General features: G+C 43.7%; 1 protein-coding gene across 2 annotated transcripts in view; it reads right to left on the bottom strand.

Moving 5' to 3' along the window:
• Window positions 1-946: 946 nt before the first annotated feature.
• plxna1b (plexin A1b) overlaps window positions 947-25,644 on the bottom strand; it is a 221,644-nt gene continuing 196,946 nt past the window's right edge. The window contains exons 21-32 of one of the 2 annotated variants that reach the window (XM_079509891.1): window positions 21,242-21,393; window positions 19,542-19,798; window positions 14,441-14,507; window positions 11,014-11,160; window positions 10,177-10,336; window positions 9,772-9,875; window positions 9,495-9,591; window positions 7,643-7,833; window positions 5,268-5,437; window positions 4,116-4,328; window positions 3,790-3,940; window positions 947-3,476 (exon numbers count right to left, since the gene is read on the bottom strand). In XM_079509891.1, the coding sequence (XP_079366017.1) occupies window positions 3,381-3,476; window positions 3,790-3,940; window positions 4,116-4,328; window positions 5,268-5,437; window positions 7,643-7,833; window positions 9,495-9,591; window positions 9,772-9,875; window positions 10,177-10,336; window positions 11,014-11,160; window positions 14,441-14,507; window positions 19,542-19,798; window positions 21,242-21,393 (1,805 nt within the window). In that variant the 3' untranslated portion in view covers window positions 947-3,380. The remainder of the gene's footprint in view (window positions 3,477-3,789; window positions 3,941-4,115; window positions 4,329-5,267; window positions 5,438-7,642; window positions 7,834-9,494; window positions 9,592-9,771; window positions 9,876-10,176; window positions 10,337-11,013; window positions 11,161-14,440; window positions 14,508-19,541; window positions 19,799-21,241; window positions 21,394-25,644) is intronic. The other variant, XM_079509892.1, reaches the window with a different exon arrangement.

Raw genomic sequence — 25,644 nt, 5'->3', positions numbered from 1 at the left:
GAATTAGTCAATTACCAGATTAATCATGGCATTTTCCAGGACAGTGTGTGGTAGCTGAGCCAGAGCTATGAGGATTTGTTACGTAGGTTTATCTAAAGGGCAAGCCACCACACGAGCAGAAAACAAGCCAACTTCCACAGCAGTCACCCAATCAACCAAATTACAACAGTACACAAAATGGGCAATGGACCTTATAATGGAGAATGTTAACTGCCTTTGGACAGCCTCACAAATGGACAGAACTATGGTGCCTTTCCATGCACTTATCAAGGGAGTGGGAGGGCTATCCCCTGCTGTACTTTGTTACGATACTGATAATTCATAGTGCTGTTAACAGCATCGCTGCGCTCTGACATCAGAAGTAATCTATTTCCTAAGAGCAGCAGTAAGCATGAATACAGACTCAGTCGTATTCTCTGGGTAAAATGGCATGTACAGTAAATTGGACTAAGCACATTTCTGACAAGTCTTTGCAATTCACCATCTAATACTGATGATTGCAGTGGAAATCATTTACGTGTGCACCAATCTATCACTGTCACTCACAGTAGGTTAAAATGTAAAAGGATGCTAATATTTGTAAATGAACCAACACAAGCGGAGTGGTCCCTTAAGACTATTTTTGGCTCACAGCATATCTGTATGTAGTAGTTGTGGAATTAAATACTAGTATTATCCAATAGGTATCCAGTTGAACTAGGCTTATATACAGGTAGTTGTATACAATGTCACATCTCAAACACGTAAACAAATGGTTGTGTTAAGAGTATTTTGGGAGTGTGCTCACAATTCAGGTGTGAGGATTGAAGATTGTATTTTTTAAGGAACCTGGTATAATAATAGATAGCAACAGCATTTATGATCAGCATAACAGCCCTAATGTTAAAAACAAGGTATGGAGTAAAAGCAGCAAGTCACGTTTCATCACAAAAGACACAAATGCTCATCTGATGCAACATTTTCATTTTGATCCTTGAGATCAGGAAAATAAACCTTGAGATCGGTCAAGTACTTCAACTTCAGGCAAAACCGAAGAGAATTTCATCTTCTGTGTACCGTAATGTACAATTTACATGTTGGAAAAAATAAACACAACAAAAACAAATTGATTACAAAAAAAGGCAAATAGCTTCAGTTCACCATGAAAAAGTATACAATTTACAAATGAGAACATCAACAAAAACATACAGACCACAGTTTGGTTTTCGGCAAGCAGAGAGATAGAGAGAAGGGGGAAAGAATTCAACAATAACAATCATTTTTCACCACAAAGTAAGAAAAAAAAAAGAAAAGAAAAAGTGACTTCAAAAAAGAGAAAAAGAAATCCTCTTAAGAGCTGTAATAAAAAATAAAAAATAAAAAGCGCTTAAGCCACACAAGGCAAGAGGCTTGTTTTGAAACATAGGCTGGAGGCTATGGGGAGGATTACACAGTCTCATAAGCTAATGAACAGAGGGGCCTCGCCGCTGGATCTCTCAATAACCCCAGCACAACCCCTCTCATGGATAGAAAGCTAAAACCCCGTCTCAAACCGATAGGTTAGAGGTGGAGAGAAACACTCTGTATATCTTTACCTTGCTTTGCTATCTGGATAATAACATTGAGAAAGTGGCAGAGAAAATGGCCCCAAGGCCAAAAACCCCCCCCCCAGCTTTCCTAACTTTGTTTCACCGCTGAGATGCTTGGCTAAGCCCCACCCGACCTCATTGTAGCTCTTGGGAAGCAGTATACAAAGTGTATAACCGTCAACACTCTGACTCTGCTTTTTGCAAGCTCTCCGGCGTCGTTAGGACTGTGGTCGTAGAGTAAGCATCACTTGATCTTCCAGGATCAGTGGGCTCCTCGCCAGTCAGGTGTGGCGGCTTTGCTGTGATGGGGCGAATGGGGAAAATTCATTGTATCAGGTAGTGCAATGTAGCTACTTCATCATTGAATTGCTGTACCGTGATTCACTAAACTCTCACTTCTCGAGCCCTGGGAGAAGAGGGCCGACACCTTGCCGTCAGATTCAGATGTGTTCATGATAAAGCAACAATCCACCGTGAGTTTTTTTGTTGGTTCTCTCTTAAACCAAAACGATTGCACTGATTGATTTAGAAACAACAGTAACTTCATGTTATCGCCATGACACCTCTCTTCAAGGAAATGTTCAATGCACAAAAGAATGACAGTTACTCATCGTCTTACTTCTCGCCATTTTCGAGAAGCATCACATGATGGTTCATTACTTTAACAACTTTTTCAGTCACTAGGCATGTTCATATTTAAAATCATACGGTAGTAGCACATTCCATCTAACAAAATGTTTTTGCACTAAACAACATTCAAAGAAAACATGGCACAGGACAACTTTTTTTGTTCCTTTTTTGTTTCTTTTTTTCTCTCCTATGTTGATTTTTTTTTCACTTGAAATATCAAATCAGATTTCATAGTTTTTTCATTGCATGTTGGTGTTAAAAGAAAAAGAAAACAACTAAACAAAACGTTTTCATCCTAACCTTTGTTTCTTTAAAAATGTAGCTGTATTTATATATATATCTATAGTCTTCCTTTGTAACGTTTTCTGTAAATTGTGCAAATTCAGCAGTAATACAAGTGGCGAGAGATCAGAGAGTGGGCAGTTGATTACATTTATACAAAAACAAAACAAAAAACGACTCAGACGTCCTTTTTGAACTTTGATCATGACTAGAGTCACATGACAGAAGGAGCCTCTCTCTATTGGCTCAGTGTGGGTTGGTCCATGTTTGAAAACATTCCATCCAGTTCATGACGCCAATCACGAAGTTCCTTTACAAGTTCCCAAATCGCTCTAATTTCCTGAAACCTAGCTTTGTCACGTCCAAACTCCAGTAATGAAAAATAAAACAAACAAACCACAAACGACAAACAGCCACAATAATCAAATGCGTTCCGGTGACACAGTCTCAGCGTGCACGCATGTGAAAAAACGTTTAGCATCCCGGTATCTTCACACAGACATGTGCGTGCACACATCATACGGCTGGTAGGCAGACACACACACACACACACACACACACACACACACACACACACACACACACACACACACACACACACACACACACACACACACACACACACACACACACACACACACACACACACACACACACACACACACACACACACACACACACACACACACACACACACACACACACACACACACACAGGTCCGCCCATCTCTGCCGAACGCCCCCTTTTTGCAGTGTACTGCTTCCTTCAGTCCTTTGCAGTCTTGTGTGTCGTCTTGTCGGGGGTTGGAGTTTTGTTTGTTCTCAGGGTGAGAGGAGCGAGGGAGAGAGAGATGGAGAGGAGTGAAGAGGAGAAGTGAGTGGAGGTGGTGTGGTTGGTCCTCAGCTGGCCAGGGCCATTGTGTCGATGACCTGCTCCAGCTTGCTTCTCAGTCTTTGTCTCCTGGCCTGCTCGTCTCGCTCCAGGGCTGACAGGATCTGAAGATGGCAGCGAGAAGAAACATGGTAAGACGTCAAACAGCTTTCATGGGCTAACATCACACCTCATACGATGGGAATGCTGCTGCATAAAATGTTTTTCAGGAAATAAAGAAAACCTTATATTTTTAAAACAAAGCAAGACTGCCTCATCAAAGTTGGAATTGTTTCTTTATATATTGTCAATTACTTGCATGAGAGGATAGGTGTTGGAGTTGCTTTATTTAACAAAATACTCAATGATCAAGGTGAGAAAAAAAGACCTTGGCAGGACCAAAACAGCTCTGCTGCTAAAGCTCACTCTCTTCCTCACCTCGTCTTTGTACTTGACGATGTAAGAGTAGATCTCGTGCAGGGCTGACATGCTGTTGAACTGGCTGAGGTGCAGGCGAGACTGCTCTGCTAGATAGGCACTCATGTCCTGGTCACTGATGGCCGGCATCCTGGAGATATCGGAGTAGTACCTGGAGGACAAAGACAAAACATTGAGAAAAGACAAATGAGGATCGTGTACAATGTATACTAAGGAACTGTTCCAGAAAGAAGGGGTAACTCAACCACCCTCCTTCCCATTTTCATGTCGGATATATCTACATCTACAATACTATATTCTACAAGATACTCCAACGTTACACATACCTCTCTACCCAGTTCTTGTAGTTGGGGATGTCTTTAGCATATAGCAGCTTGTTGGAAGGCGAGTCCTTCCCCAGCTTGTGTTCTGATGTGGAACACGAGTCCATGAAAGTCTGGGCCACCACTGACAGGCATGCGTCTGTGATGCTGTTCTTGTGGATGTCGAACACAAACTGGGGGTTCTTGATCACGTTTACCCAGAACCTCAGTGGAAGACTGGAAGGACAACGAGAGAGAGAGATGAAGAAAGACATAGTTGCAGTTATACCGTTTTAACAAGCTGTTAACTTTTTTCACTGCTATCTACGTTTATAAACGTAGCTAGGCTATCGGTACCTAAAGGTGCTAACTACGTGTATGTTCGTAGACAACCGTATACTCCATATATGAAAGTGGCAACCGTCAATTTACCTTTTAGCATTGCTCCGGTTACTATGGAGAGCCTCCAGCTATGGGATTTTTTAATCCAGCTCCATTGAGCCTCCATTATAACAGGATTTTCAAAGCACTGTATCTCAAAAGGTTCGATCGCTGTCAATGGTGAGCCGTCGAGCATCCCGACGATCGTAAATCATTTGTGAGTTTGTATCGCATCGCTGAGCACATGTAAAGTGTTTGTAATGATAGCTAAGGGGTCTGAGCTAATGCGACTGATCACTGTGCTCGTAACAAAAGCCCCCACCTCACTGAATAACCCGGAAATAAAACAAGGATAGCAGAGTTAGAGCAGATGGGTGGTATTCCTGGGCTTATGCTGCCACCTAGCGGCAGTAATGGTGCAGGGAGCGATGCTTTCAATGAAGTTGCGCACACAGCACTTGGTCAAATGGAGTCAAAGTGATGACTTAAAATAATAAAATAAACCCGGAGGTAAGGATGTATAGAATGAAATACATCCTTCTATATTCTATACATCTAGTGAAATGTGTCTCAGATTCATTGCAGCACAGAATGTTGTGCTACATTTCCAGAGCAGAACTGTTTTAGTGGACTGCTGTCCAGAGCAGACAGCAGTCCACTCAAACTGTAAAAGCCCTCCCCGTGACTCTAACACACACACAGTCCCCATACACCTCTCATGCAATAATGCCGCTTCCACGGGCATGCATGTACACATACATTCATACATACACACTAACATACACCCGGACTCACCAGTTGCTCTTCCAAGTGTGCCGTACATCCGAGTCAGATATGTTGTGTTTGTCGGCCTGCTCATCCAGAAAATCGAACATGTACTTAATGGCCAAGGGCAAGGCGCTGCCTCGGTGGGCTGTGCTGAAGATGGTCTCAAACAGGTCGTCCACAAACTTCTGCAGTGTGCCCTAAAGACAAATATATAAACACTTAGGGCCTTGTATGCTCATAGAACACCTCAACGACCCAGCTGCATTATAATATTGTGTAATGTCTAATGCAGTCATGGTTACAAATGTAGTAAAGTCTGGTTGAAGAGCATACCACATATCATATTATTCGTTTATTGAGCAATAGCATCACCAGGCCGTTTCATATACCATTGTGTCAGTATTAGATCCACCAAGGTGTCAGTATGATGAACCCTTTTCAATGTACTGTGGTGTTATGTTAATCTGTTCAGAAGTTGTGACCACGCCCACTGCTAGTCTTTCCTGCTAACCCGTTCTAAACTGATCGAAGATATCCTGCTAACAGATAGACAGTCGTGGGGCGAAAACATTACCCCCGTGGCAGCGGTAATTAAGGATTGTCTTTGAGTCACAATACAATAATTAAGAAACGGTTTTGGCTCAATATTTCTACATCTGTGATGGTCTAGCTACGCCAAATGGCTGTCAGAAGCTAGCGATGCAACATAACAGAGCTATGCTTTCATTGATGTGACTGATGGTTTATGACAGCGGTTAATGACGAGCGCTCTGTCTCGTATTTAGGATGTGGCCCAGTGAGGGTTCAGCTGAAGGCCTCTCAGCAATGTGCTTCTCGTCACATCACTTTGTAGTCACTGAATCTTTGCAAACTCCTGTGAAATTGAAATTATTCGAAATCTCCTCCCCCCCGCCGCTTGCATCTCCCTATTTTCCATCTCTAAGTGGCAAACCCTCCGTCTTACAAACGTTTCTGAAACTGGCTATAACCGGAATCTATTCTCTGCTCGCTCTCCCATTGATTCACATATCCATAAATCAGCATCCCAAACACACAAAGCTTTGGGCCACTGTAACAAATAAGAACAAACTACAATTCTGCAAGTCCCCAGTTGTTTTCCCCTGGCTTGCATGTTAATTATTTTCTGATCCCAATCAACCCTGGTCCTGCTGCTCTTGCACTTTCCTACCTGCACTGAGAACAATGGAAGTCCTGAGCTCATGACGGGGGGGGTTGAGCAGAATCATTGTGCTAGTTAGCACCTGCAAATGAGTGTGATACTGTACTGCCTTTAAGGGTTTGTGTGTGTGTGTGTGTGTGTGTGTGTGTGTGTGTGTGTGTGTGTGTGTGTGTGTGTGTGTGTGTGTGTGTGTGTGTGTGTGTGTGTGTGTGTGTGTGTGTGTGTGTGTGTGTGTGTGCGACACAGGAGTAAAGGTGCTAAAATAGCACCAACATTAACAGTTGCCAGAATGGAATGTTGCCATGGGCACTACTGATGTTTCAGAAAGCAGTTTTTCCTTCAGCATTGGGACGTCGATCGTACCGACGACAGATCGACAGTTTACTGAGGGATGAAATACGCATTGACCCAAACTTGGTTTCTCCAACACATCAATACACACATTGAACGCAAACCTTTCCGAGCCTGGTCTGAACTCATGCATGAACACACTGTAAATCACAAAGATGTGCAAATAGTGTGTACCCCCCCCCCCACCATTAGATTTATGGACTACATTAAATCTAACAACATGGCTTCATTTGGAGGTCCTTGACATGAAAAGAATGTTTGAGAACCTCTGGTCAAGAGGATGTATAAGGTTTTGGCAAGTACAATAACAGAGTTGGCTAAAGGCCAAGGCTGATGAAGCCCCGAGGGCGCCAATGGGCACCAACCAAACAACTCAATAGTCAAAGGTCAGCCTCCTAATTAAGACATAAACAATCAGTCCAGCGTGTGTATTCATATCCTTCTGAAAAATGTTAATGAGCTTTGAGACGCCCACCAAACAAAGGTCAATGAGGGCTGCTGGTGGAACCTGGCTAAATGACAAGGATTTGGTGCAGAGAGCTTTGGTCTAACATTGTACATGCGGGTGTGCAGAGTTGGGGACTCGAGTTTGAAACTTCAGCCTCGACCTTGAGTCGCACAGATGACTTCAGACTCGACACTACGAAGGCTTTTTCTTAAAAAAAAAGAAACATTGTCCTTTCCTTGTCATGCGCAACAGAATCTCTGGTGGTCTCTGCAATGTAAACATGGCAAGCAGAACATCTACTTTGTGTGGGGTCTTTCATCAACGTTTAATTATGCAAACTTCATAATTATTATTATTATTTTTTTTTTAGCTCAGCAGTTATGTAACTGTAGTTAACTTGGCAGTATGTGGCCATCCACATACCTTAGTTGCCAGCAGTCTGGTCAGGTAGATCTCAGACACCATCTTGCTGCCTCTGTCACCCTCCCTTTGGTCTGAGTGGTCGTGGTTCTTCACCAGGTGCCATAGTTTGGTTCCACTCTCCAGGTCTGGGGTGATCATGGGAGTCCGGGAGCGCAGGCTGTCTGGACTGCTGGCGGTCCTCAGCATGCTCTCTGAACCGGAAGACAGGTGACGACTGAGTGAAGTTGGCAATTGCACCGGAGCACTTTATCATATTTAGTGGCTCTTATTTTATCAATCTATGTGCATTGTTGTGCTTCCATTTGTGTCCCATCTCTCTGAGAACAGTTACTCTCAGTAACTGGAAATAAATTTAAATAAAGTATGACTAAACAATTCACAATGGCTAAAGAACCCACACTTTGTATTCTTCTTTTTAAGGTGACAGCTTCTCCTACTTAAATGTCACTCTTTTATTGCAGAATATATTTGTGTGTCAATCTCTCCACTCTCTTGCTCCAAATCGGACAGTTATCCCCTATTTTACGACAAGGAAGGAACATTAAGCTTTTGATTTGAACACCATATCACATCCACACAAAAGCTGGGATGGACTGAGAGAATTTAGGGCAGCTACATTGCCATGCAGTGGAAGCAGACAGAGCTAGCGGGTCTGCGTGTGTGTCAGCTAGATAAGACTCATGGACAGGTTATTGGATATAAATGGGGCACAGGGTGGTTAAAAGGCCACTTCACCGATTTTCTTTTACCTGAATCCTATATCATTCTATTGTGATGAGATGTGAAAATGTGACATAATAACACTTCCCAATGTGTTCTGTGTCTCGAGAGCTCGCCCTCACCAGCTCTGACATAACTCCACCAGCCTACGTAAAACATGTCTACATGTTTTACATGGTGGACTTTTTCTGGATCCTTTGAGAGCTTAGAACACATTGGAAATTGTTTCACATGTCTTCACAACAGAATACTATATGAAGGGATTCAGTTATGTGTCTACAAAAATACACTGTCTTCTGTGAATTTCTCTGTGAATAGTTGACATTGCAAAACAATGACAACAAACGTGTTGTTTTGGAGAAATACACAGAAGTAGACATTTTATGTTTTGCCCAGAACAATGGGATTTAGGTTAATAATTGGATAAGTTTCCCTTTATCCTTAAAGAGAGCATTTGAGAGAGAGAGACATGAAAAGATCATCCGGGAGGTAGAGGAAGTGACAAGGTGTGAGCAAGGAAGACAGAGAGAGAGAGAGAGAGAGAGAGAGAGAGAGAGAGAGAGAGAGAGAGAGAGAGAGAGAGAGAGCTAAACACAAATAGACATGAGAGCTAGAGCTCAAGATGGGGTGGACATAAACAACCAGCTAGACAAGCAGGAAGCCATACAGCCAACCTGCCACGTCCCACAGCTGGACTGGGGTGACGGTCCTGTCCTCCTTCATCAATTCATCCATCTATCCAATGTAAAGGCTAAAGTGACTGAGGCACACAGTGATGTGACACAGACTGCTGTTCGACACAGACAATAGTCACTATGCTTCACCATCTATTCTAAACCTGCTGCTTTCTGTTGGAGAAGGTTTTACGGTTGCACGACGTGTTTGAAATTGAGTTTTGTTTCTACTTTATGTAGATAGGACAGAAGAGAGACAGCAAACTGAGGGCAGAGATAGAAGGGAATGCCATACTGTACAACACACACACACACACACACACACACACACACACACACACACACACACACACACACACACACACACACACACACACACACACACACACACACACACACACACACACACACACACACACACACACACACACACACACACACACACACACACCTCTTACCGTATCTGCTGAGGGACTTTGTGAATGTGGAGGAGTTGGAGATATTGTAGGCCGAGTTCTGCTTTGGCACTAAGGCAATCACTGAGCCATCTGTCACCTGAAGCAACAACAACACAAACACAGTCAAACAAGGACTTAGCTTTTACCTTAAGCTACCTTCAGCTTCCAATGTTCTTGTGTACTTGTGCACAGCGAGTTGTCCCCTTTATCAAATGGTGGACATTTTGTTGGCATAACACCAGCAGCGACTGAATGAACATGGTTCCCAGAATGTTACCTGGTAGTGAGCCAGTGTGTTGAGCCTCTTCCAGTCATTGTCTATTTTGGTGGTGACGTCCTCGTCCTGAAGGATGATGCGAGCCATCCTGCCCTGGCGCCATTCTGTCGCGCACACGCACACACACACACACACACGCACACACACACACACGCACACGCGCGCGCACACACACACACACACACACACACACACACACACACACACACACACGTTTGTTAATTAAAGAATGCGGCAGAGAGATCAAGAGTGTAGATGAATTTGTCCACTAGGTGTCTTTCTTCATTTTTGCCATCGTAAGCTATAATATAATAGCTTACAATGGCAAAAATTAAGGGAATACTCAGTGTTTGTGTGCGTGCATGCGTGTATGCATGCATGCGTGCGTCCGTGCGTGCGACTCACCCAGGTCCATATCAGATGCTTTGGGTCTCTGGGAGTACGGAGTGCCTTTGTACACAGCATCCAGCAGCTTCTCCTTCACTTGGGTCACCGTGTCACAGTTCAGACCCTTAACCGTCACCTCCGGTGCATTCTCGTTTTCCGGGTTTACACAGTGCAGCGTCTACAGGGGACAGAGGGCAAAGGGCATTCAGATACGGATTTCAGAAGAGACCAGGGGACGTTATTATCGATGCATGTGACCCTGGAGTCATTTGTGAACTGCAAACTAATTGAACAACAACGGCTGAAGAAGTGGTGCTGCAATATGGATCATTGTGGTTTTGTGTATTGTACCGGAATTCAATGTCGCGTTTATGATGTAAAGGTCCTGAGCACAGGGACCACTGACAACAATTTTACCCATCCGTGTGCTTACACAAATAAAACAAATAGCTTATTGCTGACTTAACTAAAAGAAAAAAGAAAACTCATCAATCCATATTCCCCATTGGCCTGAATATAAGAGTAGGTTTTTTTTTCTCCAATGGGTTGTATTATAATCGGGGATTAGACTATGACATTCAATGTTATTTTTCCACAAATTCAAAATTCAAAATTCACAGGAATTAAGTTGCCTGTTTTTTATTTAGAATCTTTTGGAGTTTACTCTAAATGATTAGGGGAAGTTAAATAAGACATGAGCAGAGCAGGAGAGAGGATCACAGACAAAGCACACAGAATGTATAGGCCAACATATGCCACCAGTGCCATGGTATCCATCAAAAAGGCACAGTTAGACTCCTGTCCAGACCCAGCGTGTCCCTCTGTACACACACACCGACTACACTGTTTACTCACCAGTGTCTTGTAGTCAATCTGCTGTCGGATGAGTTTGTCTTCGCTGAGCGAGTAGCGGGCCTCTCCTGTGATGGCATCTATCGGCCCCTTCTCCATCTGCTGCTTCATGGCACAGTACAGCATGAACAGAGGCTCCCCAGCACACTCCTAACGCCAGGGGGTAGGAGGGAGGGAGGGAGGGAGGGAGGGAGGGAGGGAAAGAAAGAAAGAAAGAAAGAAAGAAAGAAAGAAAGAAAGAAAGAAAGAAAGAAATCAAACAAAACAAATGAAGAGTGTCAGAATAACATGAGAATGCATTCCAATACAATCCAATGCTTCAAAATGCAGCTTGCAGCTGTGTTGTGATTTTCCATCCACAACAAAAACCTGATGAAATACCAACACAGCATTGCTGACCACCTATTTCTATTATATCTATGTTTTTGTTGCGGCCTCCCATAGGCAGAGTAGTAAATGACAAGGTTATGGCCTGTGTTTGCCATTGACACACACACACACACACACACATTCTTCTGGGGGAAAAACACCATTTAATAAGGTGTGTGATTGTGTATGCGCATGAGTGTGTGCGTGTGTGTGTATGTGCGTGTGAGTGAATGAGAGAGAGAGAGAGAGAGAGAGAGAGAGAGAGAAAAGAGTGAGAATGTGAGTGAGTGGCAATTGATGGAGGAGTTAATAGAAGGTTAACGACTAAGGAGTGAAAAGCGCTTGGAGAAGCACTTTGGTGTGTGAGACATGTCAACCAGGCAACGAGCGCTGGGAGACCCCCCCCCCCCCCCCCCCCTCTGTGGTGCTGCCAACTAAGCACTGCCCACACACACCTTCTCTCTATTGAACGCTCCATATCGCTGCTGTCAGGTAGAAACCTCCTAGTTCCATATTTAAAACTTTTTAAATTTTAAACTTTTGATTTCACAAATGAATGCCCTTCAGTACTTCATCATACACACATCACACACATGTACTTAACACTTGCAGATCTACAAGCTTGTAGATTTGATATTCTTACTATTTTATAATGTTTGAAATATATACGGTAGTAAAAAAGGTTTTGGACATACAAGGTTTCCACCCTCATGGACATGTTTTCACATGTGCCTCGTCTCAGCATTAACAATAATGATGCATCATCATGATGTTTTTTTTGTATAATACTAAATTGTATAATTGTGGCGTACGAGAATCTACTCTACTCTACGAGCTCACGACTATAGATCTGCTTTTTTCCCCCACTTTAAAAAATAATGGAGGCAAAAGTTTAAAATCATATTGATTTGAAGTCAAGCCCAGGCCTAGAAAGACCTAACACATAGACCACAGCCATGGTGAACTCAGACCTAAAGACCTAACACATAGACCACAGCCATGGTGAACTCAGATCTAAAGACCTACAGTAACACATAGACCACAGCCATGGTGAACTCAGACCTAAAGACCCAACACATAGACCACAGCCATGGTGAACTCAGACCTAAAGACCTAACACATAGACCACAGCCATGGTGAACTCAGACCTAACACATAGACCACAGCCATGGTGAACTCAGACCTAAAGACCTAACACATAGACCACAGCCATGGTGAACTCAGACCTAAAGACTTAACACATAGACCACAGCCATGGTGAACTCAGACCCAAAGACCTAACACATAGACCACAGCCATGGTGAACTCAGACCTAAAGACCTAACACATAGACCACAGCCATGGTGAACTCAGACCCAAAGACCTAACACATAGAACACAGCCATGGTGAACTCAGACCTAAAGACCTAACATATAGACCACAGCCATGGTGAACTCAGACCTAAAGACCCAACACATAGACCACAGCCATGGTGAACTCAGACCTAAAGACCTAACACATAGACCACAGCCATGGTGAACTCAGACCTAAAGACCTAGTCCTAGACCACAGCCATGGTGAACTCAGACCTAAAGACCTAACACATAGACCACAGCCATGGTGAACTCAGACCTAAATACCTAGTCCTAGACCACAGCCATGGTGAACTCAGACCTAAAGACCTAGTCCTAGACCACAGCCATGGTGAACTCAGACCTAAAGACCTAGTCCTAGACCACAGCCATGGTGAACTCAGACCTAAAGACCTAGTCCTAGACCACAGCCATGGTGAACTCAGACCTAAAGACCTAGTCCTAGACCACAGCCATGGTGAACTCAGACCTAAAGACCTAACACATAGACCATAGCCATGGTGAACTCAGCTCCCCCGGTTCAACAGAATTAAATCCTGCTGATGTTTTCAATTAGAATACTGCACACCAGGCTGATAGATGTAAACAGCTGTTAGAACAGCAGTGCCAACGAGGCCACATGCAGTCATGATGTGTTGACTGGAGATCATTGGAAACTGCCAATAAAAAATCATTGATCTGATGAAAAAATAAAAGTAAAAGTAGCTATAAACTTGAGCTAATTACACTTGACTGCTTGTTTAAACCGAACTAATCTAATGCAGGGTTGTTATTTTTCTCTCTCGCTCTTTTACATTTACTCAGAGCAGCATTCTGTGGAATGAGTGCAGCAGAGTGAGTCACCATGTCACAATGAATGTACCTGAATGCTATAATATAACTTTCTAAATGTCTCTCTTAAGTAGGGGGTATAAATATTAAGCAGAACGCATGAATGTTGAGTCCTTTCACAAACACCGACTTGACTTCTATCACACTCTATTCATACTTCTCTACTTTCAGCTCTCTCTCCCTCTCCATCCTTTGATGCCCTTGTCTTTCCATCCAAGTTAATTCCTGTCTCATCTGAAGTAATTAGACCGACAGCTATTTAATAGACAGAAGGAAGGACACTTACGCAAGTACGTGCACACGCACACAGTTTCCAGAGACAGCTCCCATGGTAACTTAAGTCTGCTGTCTGTGAGTCCAGCTCTAGCAGTGAGGCTGATTGGCCAGCCTCACTCCTAGAGCCAATAAACACACAAAATACACACTAGACCGCTAGAGGGGCCTGGCTTGTTGACTAGCTGTCCAACAGAATGCCTGTTTAGGCTATAGTTTCACAGAGGCGAGCCGTAGTGTCACTAGCTGCTCTAACTGATTAGCCGCAACACATGAATTTAGCATAGTTTCTGAATACATTTCAGCAGAGGAGAGATAGAAATAGAGAGAAAAAGAAAGACAGACAGACAGACAGACAGACAGCCTATCCACATACACACATACAACCCAGAAGTATATCCATCGACAGATACAGGTTAGTGTGACAGGCTACGGTGATCAGAACACAGCAGAGCTCACAACACACACAGAAACTCACTACATGAAAGGCACAGTTATTCTGGTACAGGTATCAGACAGGTAGTCTGATACCACTGCCTTATCTAACATTGCAGCTGTGTGTGCGTGCGTGCGTGCGTGCATGCGTGCGTGCGTGCAACCTTACCTTGAGGAACTTGTTAAGAAGGAAGGTGAACCAGTTGGTGAGCATCTTCTCCGCTACCGACTCCGTCCTGGGGGAGAGGGATGAATGGAGTAGGAAAGATATAAGAGAGGGTGTGGGATAGAAATAGGGTCGGGTGAAAGAGTGAAGGGGAAAAAAGGAAATATATTATAAGCATGTGAAAGGAAAGAGAGGAAGGAAGAAAAGAGAGATTTGTCGTTTTCTCAACTCAAACACATCAGCACATGAACCGCAAGACAAGAGGCTTTGGACGTTTCCCCAAACCACTTCCCTCTGTTGCAACAAGCAAACCTAAACAAGGCCTCTGGCTAAGATCTGTGGCCACAAAAACCAACACTTTCATCATGGTGGTGGTGGTTGTGGGGTTAATACGCGTTCACACATCAAAGGGAAACATGGAATTATCAGACACCGCAAGCCTTCCCCCCCCCCCCCCCCCCCCCCTCACACTCAAACAAATTACCTTGGCATAACAAACGCTCTCCATTTCTCTCATTGTTTCATCTGCCCCCCCCCTTCTCAAAAGTAAACCCACCCATCTTCATTAAAAATACAGCAATTAGTATAATTTGCTAACTTCTCTCGTTAATTGCGAACCTGCAGAGTAATGAGGGGAACCCTCCGTGTGTGGACATGCACACACAGCACACACACACACAAGCCCACAGAAAGAAAACAGCGCAATTATAAGGCATTGTAATTAACAGACTTATTGGGTCTAATTTGTTAAACAGCTAAAAGGAAGCTGGTGCCAGGGGTATGTTGAGGAAAGCACGCATAAAATGGGGAATAAAAGTTGATTTCAGGACCATAGTTTTAACACACACACCCACACCCACCCACCCTTGTTTAGCGCTCAGAAACAAAGGCTCGTAATCTACGGAGCTCTCCGTGGTTTTGACCAGATGGGTATACTTCTGACTTCAACATGCCTCTCGTTTAAAATATTAACGCTTCTAGAGATACTTTATCGTAATCAACGCGAGGTAAGCAAGCAACATTATGCCTTCCGTTTTTTGTACGGAACGGAAGGGGGGGCTTTCAGAGTAAAAGCTGCCATATCTGCCCTACACCCCGAGCTCCTATTTTGAAATTAATTTTCCTCTCACTATCACCATGTTCACACCTATGTGAATGTGGAATGCAATACTCCTAAGGTGGGTTAGTGGGTTGTGGTAACTGGGTTATGTTTCATTACTTTCCAAACTATATTTTCCACAAGCACACTGGTGTAGCCTGTAAACCAGACGAATCTGCCACAGCAAAAAAAGAATAGGCCTGGGCAGATTGGTCTAGCATCCCTTGGCTTGAATTACATTTTGCTCACCCCAGAGTTGTGTGTGACCAATCAGAGTCCACGATTCAAAGTGGGAAATTTTTTGCGGTGCCATTTGAGTATGTTTGTAACAGCCCCTTGGAAATGAATCTTCCACACCAAAGTTCCAGACTAATATCTACGCAGAGATAGTCTGGCCATGCCATGGGCTAGTAATGGTGGTGGAAGGTTAATTTATGTGTACAGCAAAGGAAGGGATAATTTATTTATTGTCCATTTCGCAGAGAAATATATAATTTTCATGTGGCGAAGAATAAAGTTACACAAAATGAATAAAGAGGAAATGAGAAGGGAAGTAAATTAGGCCAGTGGCTGCAGTTTGGAGCTAGCAGGTGAAGGGCTGGTAGTATTAACGACACACACTTCTGTCTCCTGAAGTTGCTTGTTGAGAGTTGTGTGGATATGTGTGGATGTTTTTTTTTGCGTCAGTGGAATACTCAATACTGTATATTATGGATTAGAGTAGGGGACGGAAATGGCACAATACACCTGGACAGAACAGGATTGAGTATGGTGCAACTTGGTAGCAGGCGATAAGCCTGGGGTCAATTCGCTTTGCATTTTGCAGATCCAGTCTAGAGTGGATAGGGATATAAATTACAGGATATAGGGAGCTCAGCTGAGCACTGAGCAGTAAACAGAAACCAGGCTTTCTATGCTGGTACAGAGGGAAGCAGGGAATAAGGATGGGCGTTTGGGCATATATTTCGCAAATGTGTAAATGTGTAGCTGTTATCTGTGGTGTCAATTTTATACATTGCCGTGCAGTGCACACCACAAGCCTTGGGCACTTGAGCAACTGTATCATACATTATGATTGTCAACTGATGTCAGCACTTGAATTACAGATTGCAGCGAACAATCTCAACTGTGTTATTACAGACAGAGCCTAGTCAGCCTACAAGGTGAACAGCATCCACATAATGTTAAACACTCAGTCATCATCTGTCATTCTGGAAATAACTTTCATTTGCCTCGTGGTTTCCTAGTTCCCTTTCAGCTACCGTTTCAGAGCAAAGCCTTTGAATTATTTGAATGCTCAACCAATCAATCGATTGTGCTGCGGCTTGGATCAATTGAACAACATAGTAAGTTCATATTTATCAGTATCAATGAAAACATTTTTAAACGATTCACGATGGCATTTCTTTTATATTAATGTTATATAATCAATGAAATCTTAGTGTTTTGCCAATTATTTGGGGACACACTTGCAATACCCTGATGGCCTACAGGTTGGGAATCACTGTAGTAAATGACTTCTCCACAGTGCCAGAGGAAAATTAAGTTGTTAATGGATACAATTAAGTTCCAACGGCAGCACATAGTGAGCTTTGAAGAATGCTTCCAATCACAAGCCATGCGGTACTAAACAAACCAAACTCGATGAACGCGCCACTTTTATTCTAAGAACCAGAAATACATATTTGTCCTTAAACCACTTCAACCCTAGAGTCCCTAATCTCGGGCAAGCATTAAGCAAAAATAGATGATCTACCAGCTCACAACAGTCTTGTAGATTGATTATTTTCTTTCTCTCACACAGTTAAGTAAAATCCTGAGTATGTTGATTTGATCAAACCACGGTACAATTTGCAGTGCACACGATCCTGTGTTAACCCTGTTATATTCTTATTCGTCTTATTAATCTTATTTGTTTTAGTTCGGCTCTTGACTTGACATTTGCTCTTAGCTGTAGCCAAACTCCTGTCCTGTGTTTTATTAATACACCTGTTACACCTGAATATCCGTATGGGGATTAAATGGTGCTCCTTAAGGGACTTCAGGCCGTGATAATAACGCACGGATGAAGCACCCCAGATAGCATTATTTCTGTAGGTTTTTACATATTTGGTGAGAGGAGAGAACTGTGTGAGGACTGAGGAGGCCAGGAGAAGAGTTGCGGTTAACACCAAGCAAGCTGCTTATTAGAATCTGACAGAGTTTATATACATTTTTGTAATTAAGTCTGAAACAGGAACCACAAAAGAAAAACACCAATGTTTTTTTCGCCCATCACTTGGCTCTGGGGCTAAGCCCCTATCCCAGTCCAGGCAAGTTTGTATTTTGCCTTAAAACACCCAAATAGCACAAAAATATTATTAAAAGTATTTAATAATTGACTGGCTTTATTAACAGCCACCCCTGAGGCTACGCAGGGACAGCGTGTTGTGACCGTATGCCCCAAGAGGGGATTGGAAGAGGATTCACCGAGAGAGACGTGCTGGCTGAGTCATTTATTTGATTAGATTTTTAATTAAATATCTCTCCAAGGAGGAGGGGGAGGGAGGGGGGAGTAAAAAACACATAACTTTTCTTTTATCATTTAATGTCCAATTCCAAATTATTTTGAGACAGACCATTTTTCTCTGGCTTGCACACACTTCTGCATGCCGCTGCCTGGTGGCCAGTGGCAGTCGCAGAGCCCACACTTCCACTGTCTCACATTGGACTTATTGTCCCCTCATGTCCGTCTGCCCTCAGGACAGTCTTACACTGTAAAATCTTCAACGTTAATTGAACTTCTGAGACTGTACACATGTCTGTACACACCAAATGGAGTCTTATATGAGACTTACAAATAGATAAATTACCACTAAGGACTTTAATGTGCAGTCCTGTCGTTTTCATATGTAATTGGCCGCTAACCCACACCTGAAAAGATGTGCCATGGATGGAACCCCGGCCCATACAAGTTGTCTGTGGTCAAAAAGTCATTTATTTATACAATAAAAAATTGCAGATCTATAAGCCCATATCGCATTGCAGGCTTGTAGATTGGACATGTTTTAAGCCAATGTACAGTATGGGGTTAAAGTGATGTTGGTGCTATTTAAACTCTTTTGCTGGGGACAGCTTGGAACCCCTTCATGGACCCCTGGGGGTCCCCGGACCCCACTTCAAGAACCATTGCTCTTACCATTTATTTCTATTCCTTTGTATCACAGCCACTCTTCAAGGGGGAAGGACACTGCATGCCCTTCACCCCATCCCACCCCCTCCTTCCATCTGACCCCCCACCCATCCTTTTATGTCTTATTCCTCTATCCTTCAACCCCTCCACCCCCAAATCCAGGAGATTTCTTCCCCCTCCTTTTCCCTCTTTTTTTCCATCCAACCTTCCTCATCCTGTGTGTGTGTGTGTGTGTGTGTGTGTGTGTGTGTGTGTGTGTGCATGTGCAGTCAAGGGTGTAATCCTCTCTGACAGGGACAGGGTTGACAGAGACGGAAGGAGAGAGAAGCTCTAAACCTGTTCCATAGCTTGGCTTGTATTAGAATAAAAACCCACCAGATGTCCTCATGAGCCCGTGTCCACTCCCTCCATTCTTTCATTTTCATCACTGTTATCCCCCCTGCTGTTACGGCCTCTTCTTTTGGCACAAAGAGACAATCACAGTGTTTTTTTTCAGCCCATGACACGACTCATTGTTTCACCCTTGCATATGGTTGACAAAGACAGGCGGGGCAGATTGGGTACATTTTTTGGGAGGGGGGCAACAAATTCCACCTCACACACCTAAAATGTTTAATATTATCATCATTATTATTATATTTTATTTTTTTGAAGGTGAGGGAGGGCATTTCAGGGAGAACTGTATAGATCGTTTCAACATTATATGTCCCGTTGCTACTTGACTATTGTCAACATCCTAATCCTAATTTAAAAGCAACAATACTACTAATACTAATAACTAATAATGATGAACAAACAAACAAACAAACAAAAGTCAGAACAGTATTCCATACCTCCTGAGTAAGAGCTTGGGGTGGTTTTTGCTCTCCAGGTTCTTGTCGATGAGGTCGGACAGGAGCTGCTTCAGGACCCCCGTGGCGTACTCCATCTCCCCCTGCAGGGCGGTCATGATGAGCGACGCCACGTTGCCGCGGTCCCTCATGGAGAAGGAACGCTGGGCCTCCAGCGTACGGATGAAGGTCAGCAGGAAGTGCTTCTTGGTCAGCATCTGGCCAAAGAGCGTCAGTGCCTTCTCCACATTGGCCTGGACCTGGATGTGAAGCGTGGAGGGAAGCGGAGAGACGGGGAAAGAGGTTGACAGAAAGAGAAAGAAGAAAATGGATGAAGGAGAGAGGGGAGAGCGAGAGAGAGAGAGAGAGAGAGAGAGAGGGGAATGGAGAAAGAGAATGTGTTATAGTGGAGAAATGGATTCATGGGAAGGTGTGAGGAAATGGGATTCATTACAAAGCCTCACATGCATCACACTTCATTAATGTTGTGAAGTTTGTGCTTTGTACAGTATGTGAAGAGAAAGGAGAGTCACTTCCAATCCTCCTTCACATCACAGGGCTCACAATGTTCTTCGTTCTTACGTGTCTATCTCACTTGGTTCCTCGGTTCTAAATTTCCACATTTCTCTCCATCCTTCTCGCCCGATTTGCCCCGTCTTTCCGTCCTCTATCGATCTTTTCCTATTTTCGTTTTTCCCACCTTTTCCTCTTTACCTCCCCATTCCAAACAGAAATCACCCTCTCGGAGAGAGCCATGGGGAGAGAAAGTGAGAGAGGGTGGTATGAAGTGGGGATGTGAGCTTCATGCTGTAATAAGAAATTGATCTACCTGCTAGCACGCTACTGTAGCTGTGATTGCACGGGCTCATACAAATGAAAATCCAATGTCGCGCTAGGCTAGCCCACTGGAATGCTGCTGATAATACTAGTAGATATGTCTCAGGCTCTGCCCCTACCTGATTTATACTTAGTTGTGTGGGCCGGTGTCTTTCACAGAAAATAGCCGATCTACAAGCTCACAACGCATCGCAGTGCGACACATTGTGAGCTTGTATATATATATATATATATATATATACAAGCTCACAATGTGTCGCACTGCGATATATATATATATATATATATATATATATATATATATGTCACTGCTCTAAACAAAACCTTCCTGATGCAAGTTCCCTTCTCGCTCCAAATTCGCACCTCATCTTCATTCACAGGTGATGAATGTGATATTATTGACTTCACCTTCAAGCAGCTAAAGAAAAGACCTGCAAAAGGTTGTTGAAGTGTAGCTACAGAGAGCTCGAAAGATTGAAGATTCTAGTCATAACGTTGTTTCCGTCAAGTGAAAGCCATTCCCGGACAAAACACTTCTCCACCCGTCCAATCACACGCAATATATGCTAGTGATATTTTCATCAACACATTCTCACTTCCTAGCAGGCAGCCAGGCGCTGTACAATTTCTGCTAACTGTTTTTCATCAAAGTGTTCAACACAGCCAATCCTTAGAAAACTGTATCCACACACATTTCATCTTGTGAGTGTTTTGTCCCTGTATGATTGTGGATAGTGTGTTTGTGTGTGCGAGAGAGTGTGTACCTGCTTAAGTGAGTGATTGAGAGTGCGTGCATGCATGCGTGTGCGAGAGTGTGTGTGTGCGTGAATGTGCACGTCCATGAGGGTGGGGTGCTCTCTACTGACCCTACTGACCTCCATCTCCTTCAGCACAGGGTGATCTTCTATCCCAGGGAACAGGACCCTCATGGCATAGGTTCGGTAGTCCAGGAAGGGGATGCCCGCTCCGTCCAGCTCCTGGGTCAACTCATGGATGTCCGTCTGCAGCTCTGCAAAGGCTACAAGAGGACGACGATGGTTATGGATTAGTTATTATACGGTGTAATATCCTGTTGTCCCTATTGTGGACAATGTGGGCTTATCAATTATATCATTGCTGTCCGGAAGAAACCACCTAAATCCATTTTTGAGGTTTCAGATTTTATTTTTTTCATAAATCAATGCAATTAAACACCCATTTTTGAGGGGCTAACTATTGAACCAAAGGAAAGTATTAAAAAGTCCTTCGGCGAAAACCTGCTAACTCCATTGGATCATCAAACTATCTGCTAAACCAGCTAACTCCACCAGTTTAACCATCTTTTTTTTGTTATAAATCGGTGCTATTGAACACACTATACATCGTGTTGGTTGACTCCACTTGAGTTGGATGTTTTTTCATTTCCTGAAAAATGAAGTTTTGTAGTTCTTCCAGACAGCATATATACGCGCACGTACGCACGCACGCATTTTTTTGTTAAAAAGAAGCTCTGCTCCGCGTCATCAGTGCCCATACCCGAGGCGGGGTTGGCGAAAGGGCCTTTCTGTGTGGAGTTTGCATGTTCTCCCCGTGTCCCCTAGGGTAGGTACCCTCACAAAAAACATGCAGTAATCCTGGTCTCTAAACTGCCTCCCCTGGCCAGCCGGGGTGCCTGATGGAGGGGAAAGGAACTGGTTGGAATAACGTGTTCCTTCCACGCGCTACTTATCCAACCAGGGAAACTCCCCCCTGTCAGCTGTAAAGGAGCAACTTGGACACTCAGGCAGGAAGGAAGCATGAGTTCAAGTCCGTTGCTCTCCCCACTAGGCTGGGGACTAGGCTGGCGGAGGGTGTGTAGAGCCCAGGATCACATTAGATAATTAATATTAATATTAATTAATAATATAATTTTTAAAAAAAATAAAGATTGGGGTTGGACTGAATAAAGCCATTGCATAATGACGTAAAGCACAATTACATTAAATTACAATGTGAAAAACCATTTAGCAATGCAGTTACAGTACATTGTTGAAATTACTGTTGATGTTTGACTGTTGATGTGTCAATGCATAATTCCATTTTTACATTTTCAGTGGGGCTACAGAATAAAATATTCATTGTAGTTTTTCTGTAAAGCACATTTCAACAAGGCGATTCAAAGTGTAGTTGTGCAATACAAATACGGTAAACAAAAAAAACAAAAAAATCAGCCAGAAGGAAAATATGGAGAGGTGGAGATGACACGAAGAGAGAGAGAAAGATGGAAGGTAGAAGGAAGGAGAAAAGAACAGTCAGGCACACTCTTGTTGCACTCATGAGGGCTTGAGGGGAGTTCGCAGTGGAGTCACACACATGAGGGAGGATGCGAGTACACACACATAAAGCAATCTATCACCTTGTGTGCACCTGTACGTATGAGAACGCACACATGCATGCCTAGCTGAACACATATTCTAGCCTAGCGCCCAGATGATTCACCTGTGTGTGTGTTACTGTTTTTACAAGTGTTCCATTGCCACTCTGTGATCGAGTCCAGGTAAAAACCACATCTACCGAGATCACATCCAATCTCGTGGTTAACTCAGTGAACATCAGTCTCAACACAAGGACTTTATGAATATCAAATTCCTCAAATGCTTAATTTATAAATGATTGCGTGCCAACAATAGCTGATCTTATCTACAATCTCACAACACGTCACAATGCGATGCAACCTTGTATTGTATTTCGTAACTCTGCTATTGTTTTGCCAAGCAACTCATTTAAATTAAATATGTACTTGTTGCATGCTTCAAATATCGTTGCTGTCAGGTGGAAACCTTATGTCCAACCTAAAATGATACCTTTCAGAATTCAAATTCAAAAATAGCAATAACAGCAGATCTCCAAGCTCTAAAGAAGTCCCATTGCAACGCGTTGACTTTTAAGCTTGTAGATCTTCTATTTTTGCTACTTTAGTGTGACACTGTAGTATGACGAAGCAGGGCATCCATTTATGGAAAAAAAACATACAAATTTCAAATATGGAAATACGAGGTTTCTGCCCGACAACAACGATATATGAATACGCCTTTGTGGGCGTGTGTGGCGTCACGCAGAAGGCACCAGCACACACACTGACCCCAACAAATAAATGGACCAAAACCCAGACTAACAGATGGTTGATGTCACTCCATGTCTGTCTCTTTCTCTCTTCCTCTCCTCTCTCGCTCAAAGTGACACCTCAGAGGTCACCCTTCTCTTCTACCATCTATCTCTCCCTTCACTGTGCTCTTTCTGCATCTTCTCTAATCTGTCTTCCCTCTCGCCTCTCTACTCTTATCCAGGGGCGTAACTACTAGCACGACGCAGACAACCCAATTGCGTTGGGGCCCAGAGGCATTTGGGGCACACGGCCGCCCACCCGTCCAGTCAGTAAAATACAATTATAAATACACACAGAGATGCAATGACAGTTGAGTTGACCAAAGTTTGGCAGAGGCCGGTGGTCGCGTGCCCCGTCCCCCCCAACAGCTCTGGTGGAGTGTAGGCTAATAACGTGGAGGAAGTCACAAGAGACCAGGGTGCAGTGGGCCTTCCCTACTGCGCTGAGCTGTGGCTGCTGCCCTGTTCATAATCGTAGCAGGTTAGGTACGTTCACAACTACTGTACAGAGTCCCGCTGTTTATAAACCAAAACGCAGTTTGGGCTTGTTTTCACCGGCAGCTGCTGATGCTCTGTTCACCGGCAGCAGCGCAATCGGGGGTGTGTGTGCTACTGACATCTAGTTGCGCGGCTGCTCTTATCCACCTCTCCCTCGTTCCCTTGTTTCTTCATACATCTCTCCTCCGTATTATATTTTCATATTTGTTACTTTAATTTAGTTGTTTTAGGATGTTTCTCTTTGACACTTGTTGTTTAATGACATTTGACAGGGAAAGAAATGCCTTTATCCTATATTTATTGTTTACTTATTTTACTGATGTGTTACAGTACATGAACTCTATATACTCTTGTCAGTTTTTGCTTTATTCAGACAAGAAATTGAGGGCAGAGAGGTTGAAGGGCATGAAACATGGGTCTTTATCCAGAGAGGGTGAAGGGCATGAAACATGGGTCTTCATCCAGCATCCAACGGGGGGGTGTTGTGATTATGAAACATGGGTCTTCATCCAGCATCGAATGGGGGGGTGTTGTGATTATGAAACATGGGTCTTCATCCAGCATCCAACGGGGGGGTGTTGTGATTATGAAACATGGGTCTTCATCCAGCATCGAATGGGGGGGTGTTGTGATTATGAAACATGGGTCTTCATCCAGCATCCAACGGGGGGGTGTTGTGATTATGAAACATGGGTCTTCATCCAGCATCCAACGGGGGGGTGTTGTGATTATGAAACATGGGTCTTCATCCAGCATCCAACGGGGGGGTGTTGTGATTATGCGATCGACACACTTTCCGCCCAGCAACCAGTACCCTCCAATTTCTCCTATGTTTGTCTAAAGTATTTGTCGGGTCATAAACCCGACATCTTTCTTCAAACACTGTTGGTTAACTGGAGCGGGCATTACAAAAAAAGTATCTCCCCCTCATCCATCCACCCACTCTTGTTTTTGGTCTCTGTCTGTCTCCATCTTCCAATCCGTCCTTTGCTCCCTCTTTCTTTTCCACAGTGTTCCCCGTTCCCTCTGTTAGCTGCTTCTTATGCTCTGTCTGCTAATGACCAATCCATCTTTTCGCGCACGCACACACACACACACACACACACACACACACACACACACACACACACACACACACACAGCTATATTTCATCCCTTTGTTCTTAGTTCTCTCTCTCTTCTACGAGCTCTCGTTTTTTTTCTCTCTCTCTCTCTCTCTCCCTTCCTCTGTTCCTGCCTCCATCCATCGTGTTGTCGTCTTCCAGACAGTGGTGACAGCAGGGGACAGACAGGGTCATGGCACCTGGACTCAGGACAAAACTGCCCAGCCAATCATGCTGTGTGTGTGCATGTGTGTGTGTGCGTGTGTGTGTGTGTGCGTGCGTGCGTGCGCACGCGCATAGTTTGACAAGTCAAACAAGCAACTAAAGTGATGTTCTGTATACACGAGCAAAACTAAAGCCATGCAACAAGTTTGGAATCTACAATGGAATTGTACTCTCACTGCACAGTATCCTGTCACACATAACCCCCCTCCATTAACTCTCTCTCTCTCTCTCTCTCTCTCTCTCCCCCCATCTGTTTCCCCCGCTATCTTGCCAGACAAACAAGCAACAGCATCAATAGATTCCCGGTGGATCTACAGCCA

Source organism: Electrona antarctica (assembly GCF_951216825.1).
Source record: "Electrona antarctica genome assembly, chromosome: 9".
NCBI classification, from domain to species: domain Eukaryota; kingdom Metazoa; phylum Chordata; class Actinopteri; order Myctophiformes; family Myctophidae; genus Electrona; species Electrona antarctica.
This window is presented reverse-complemented; position numbering and strand designations above follow the sequence as displayed.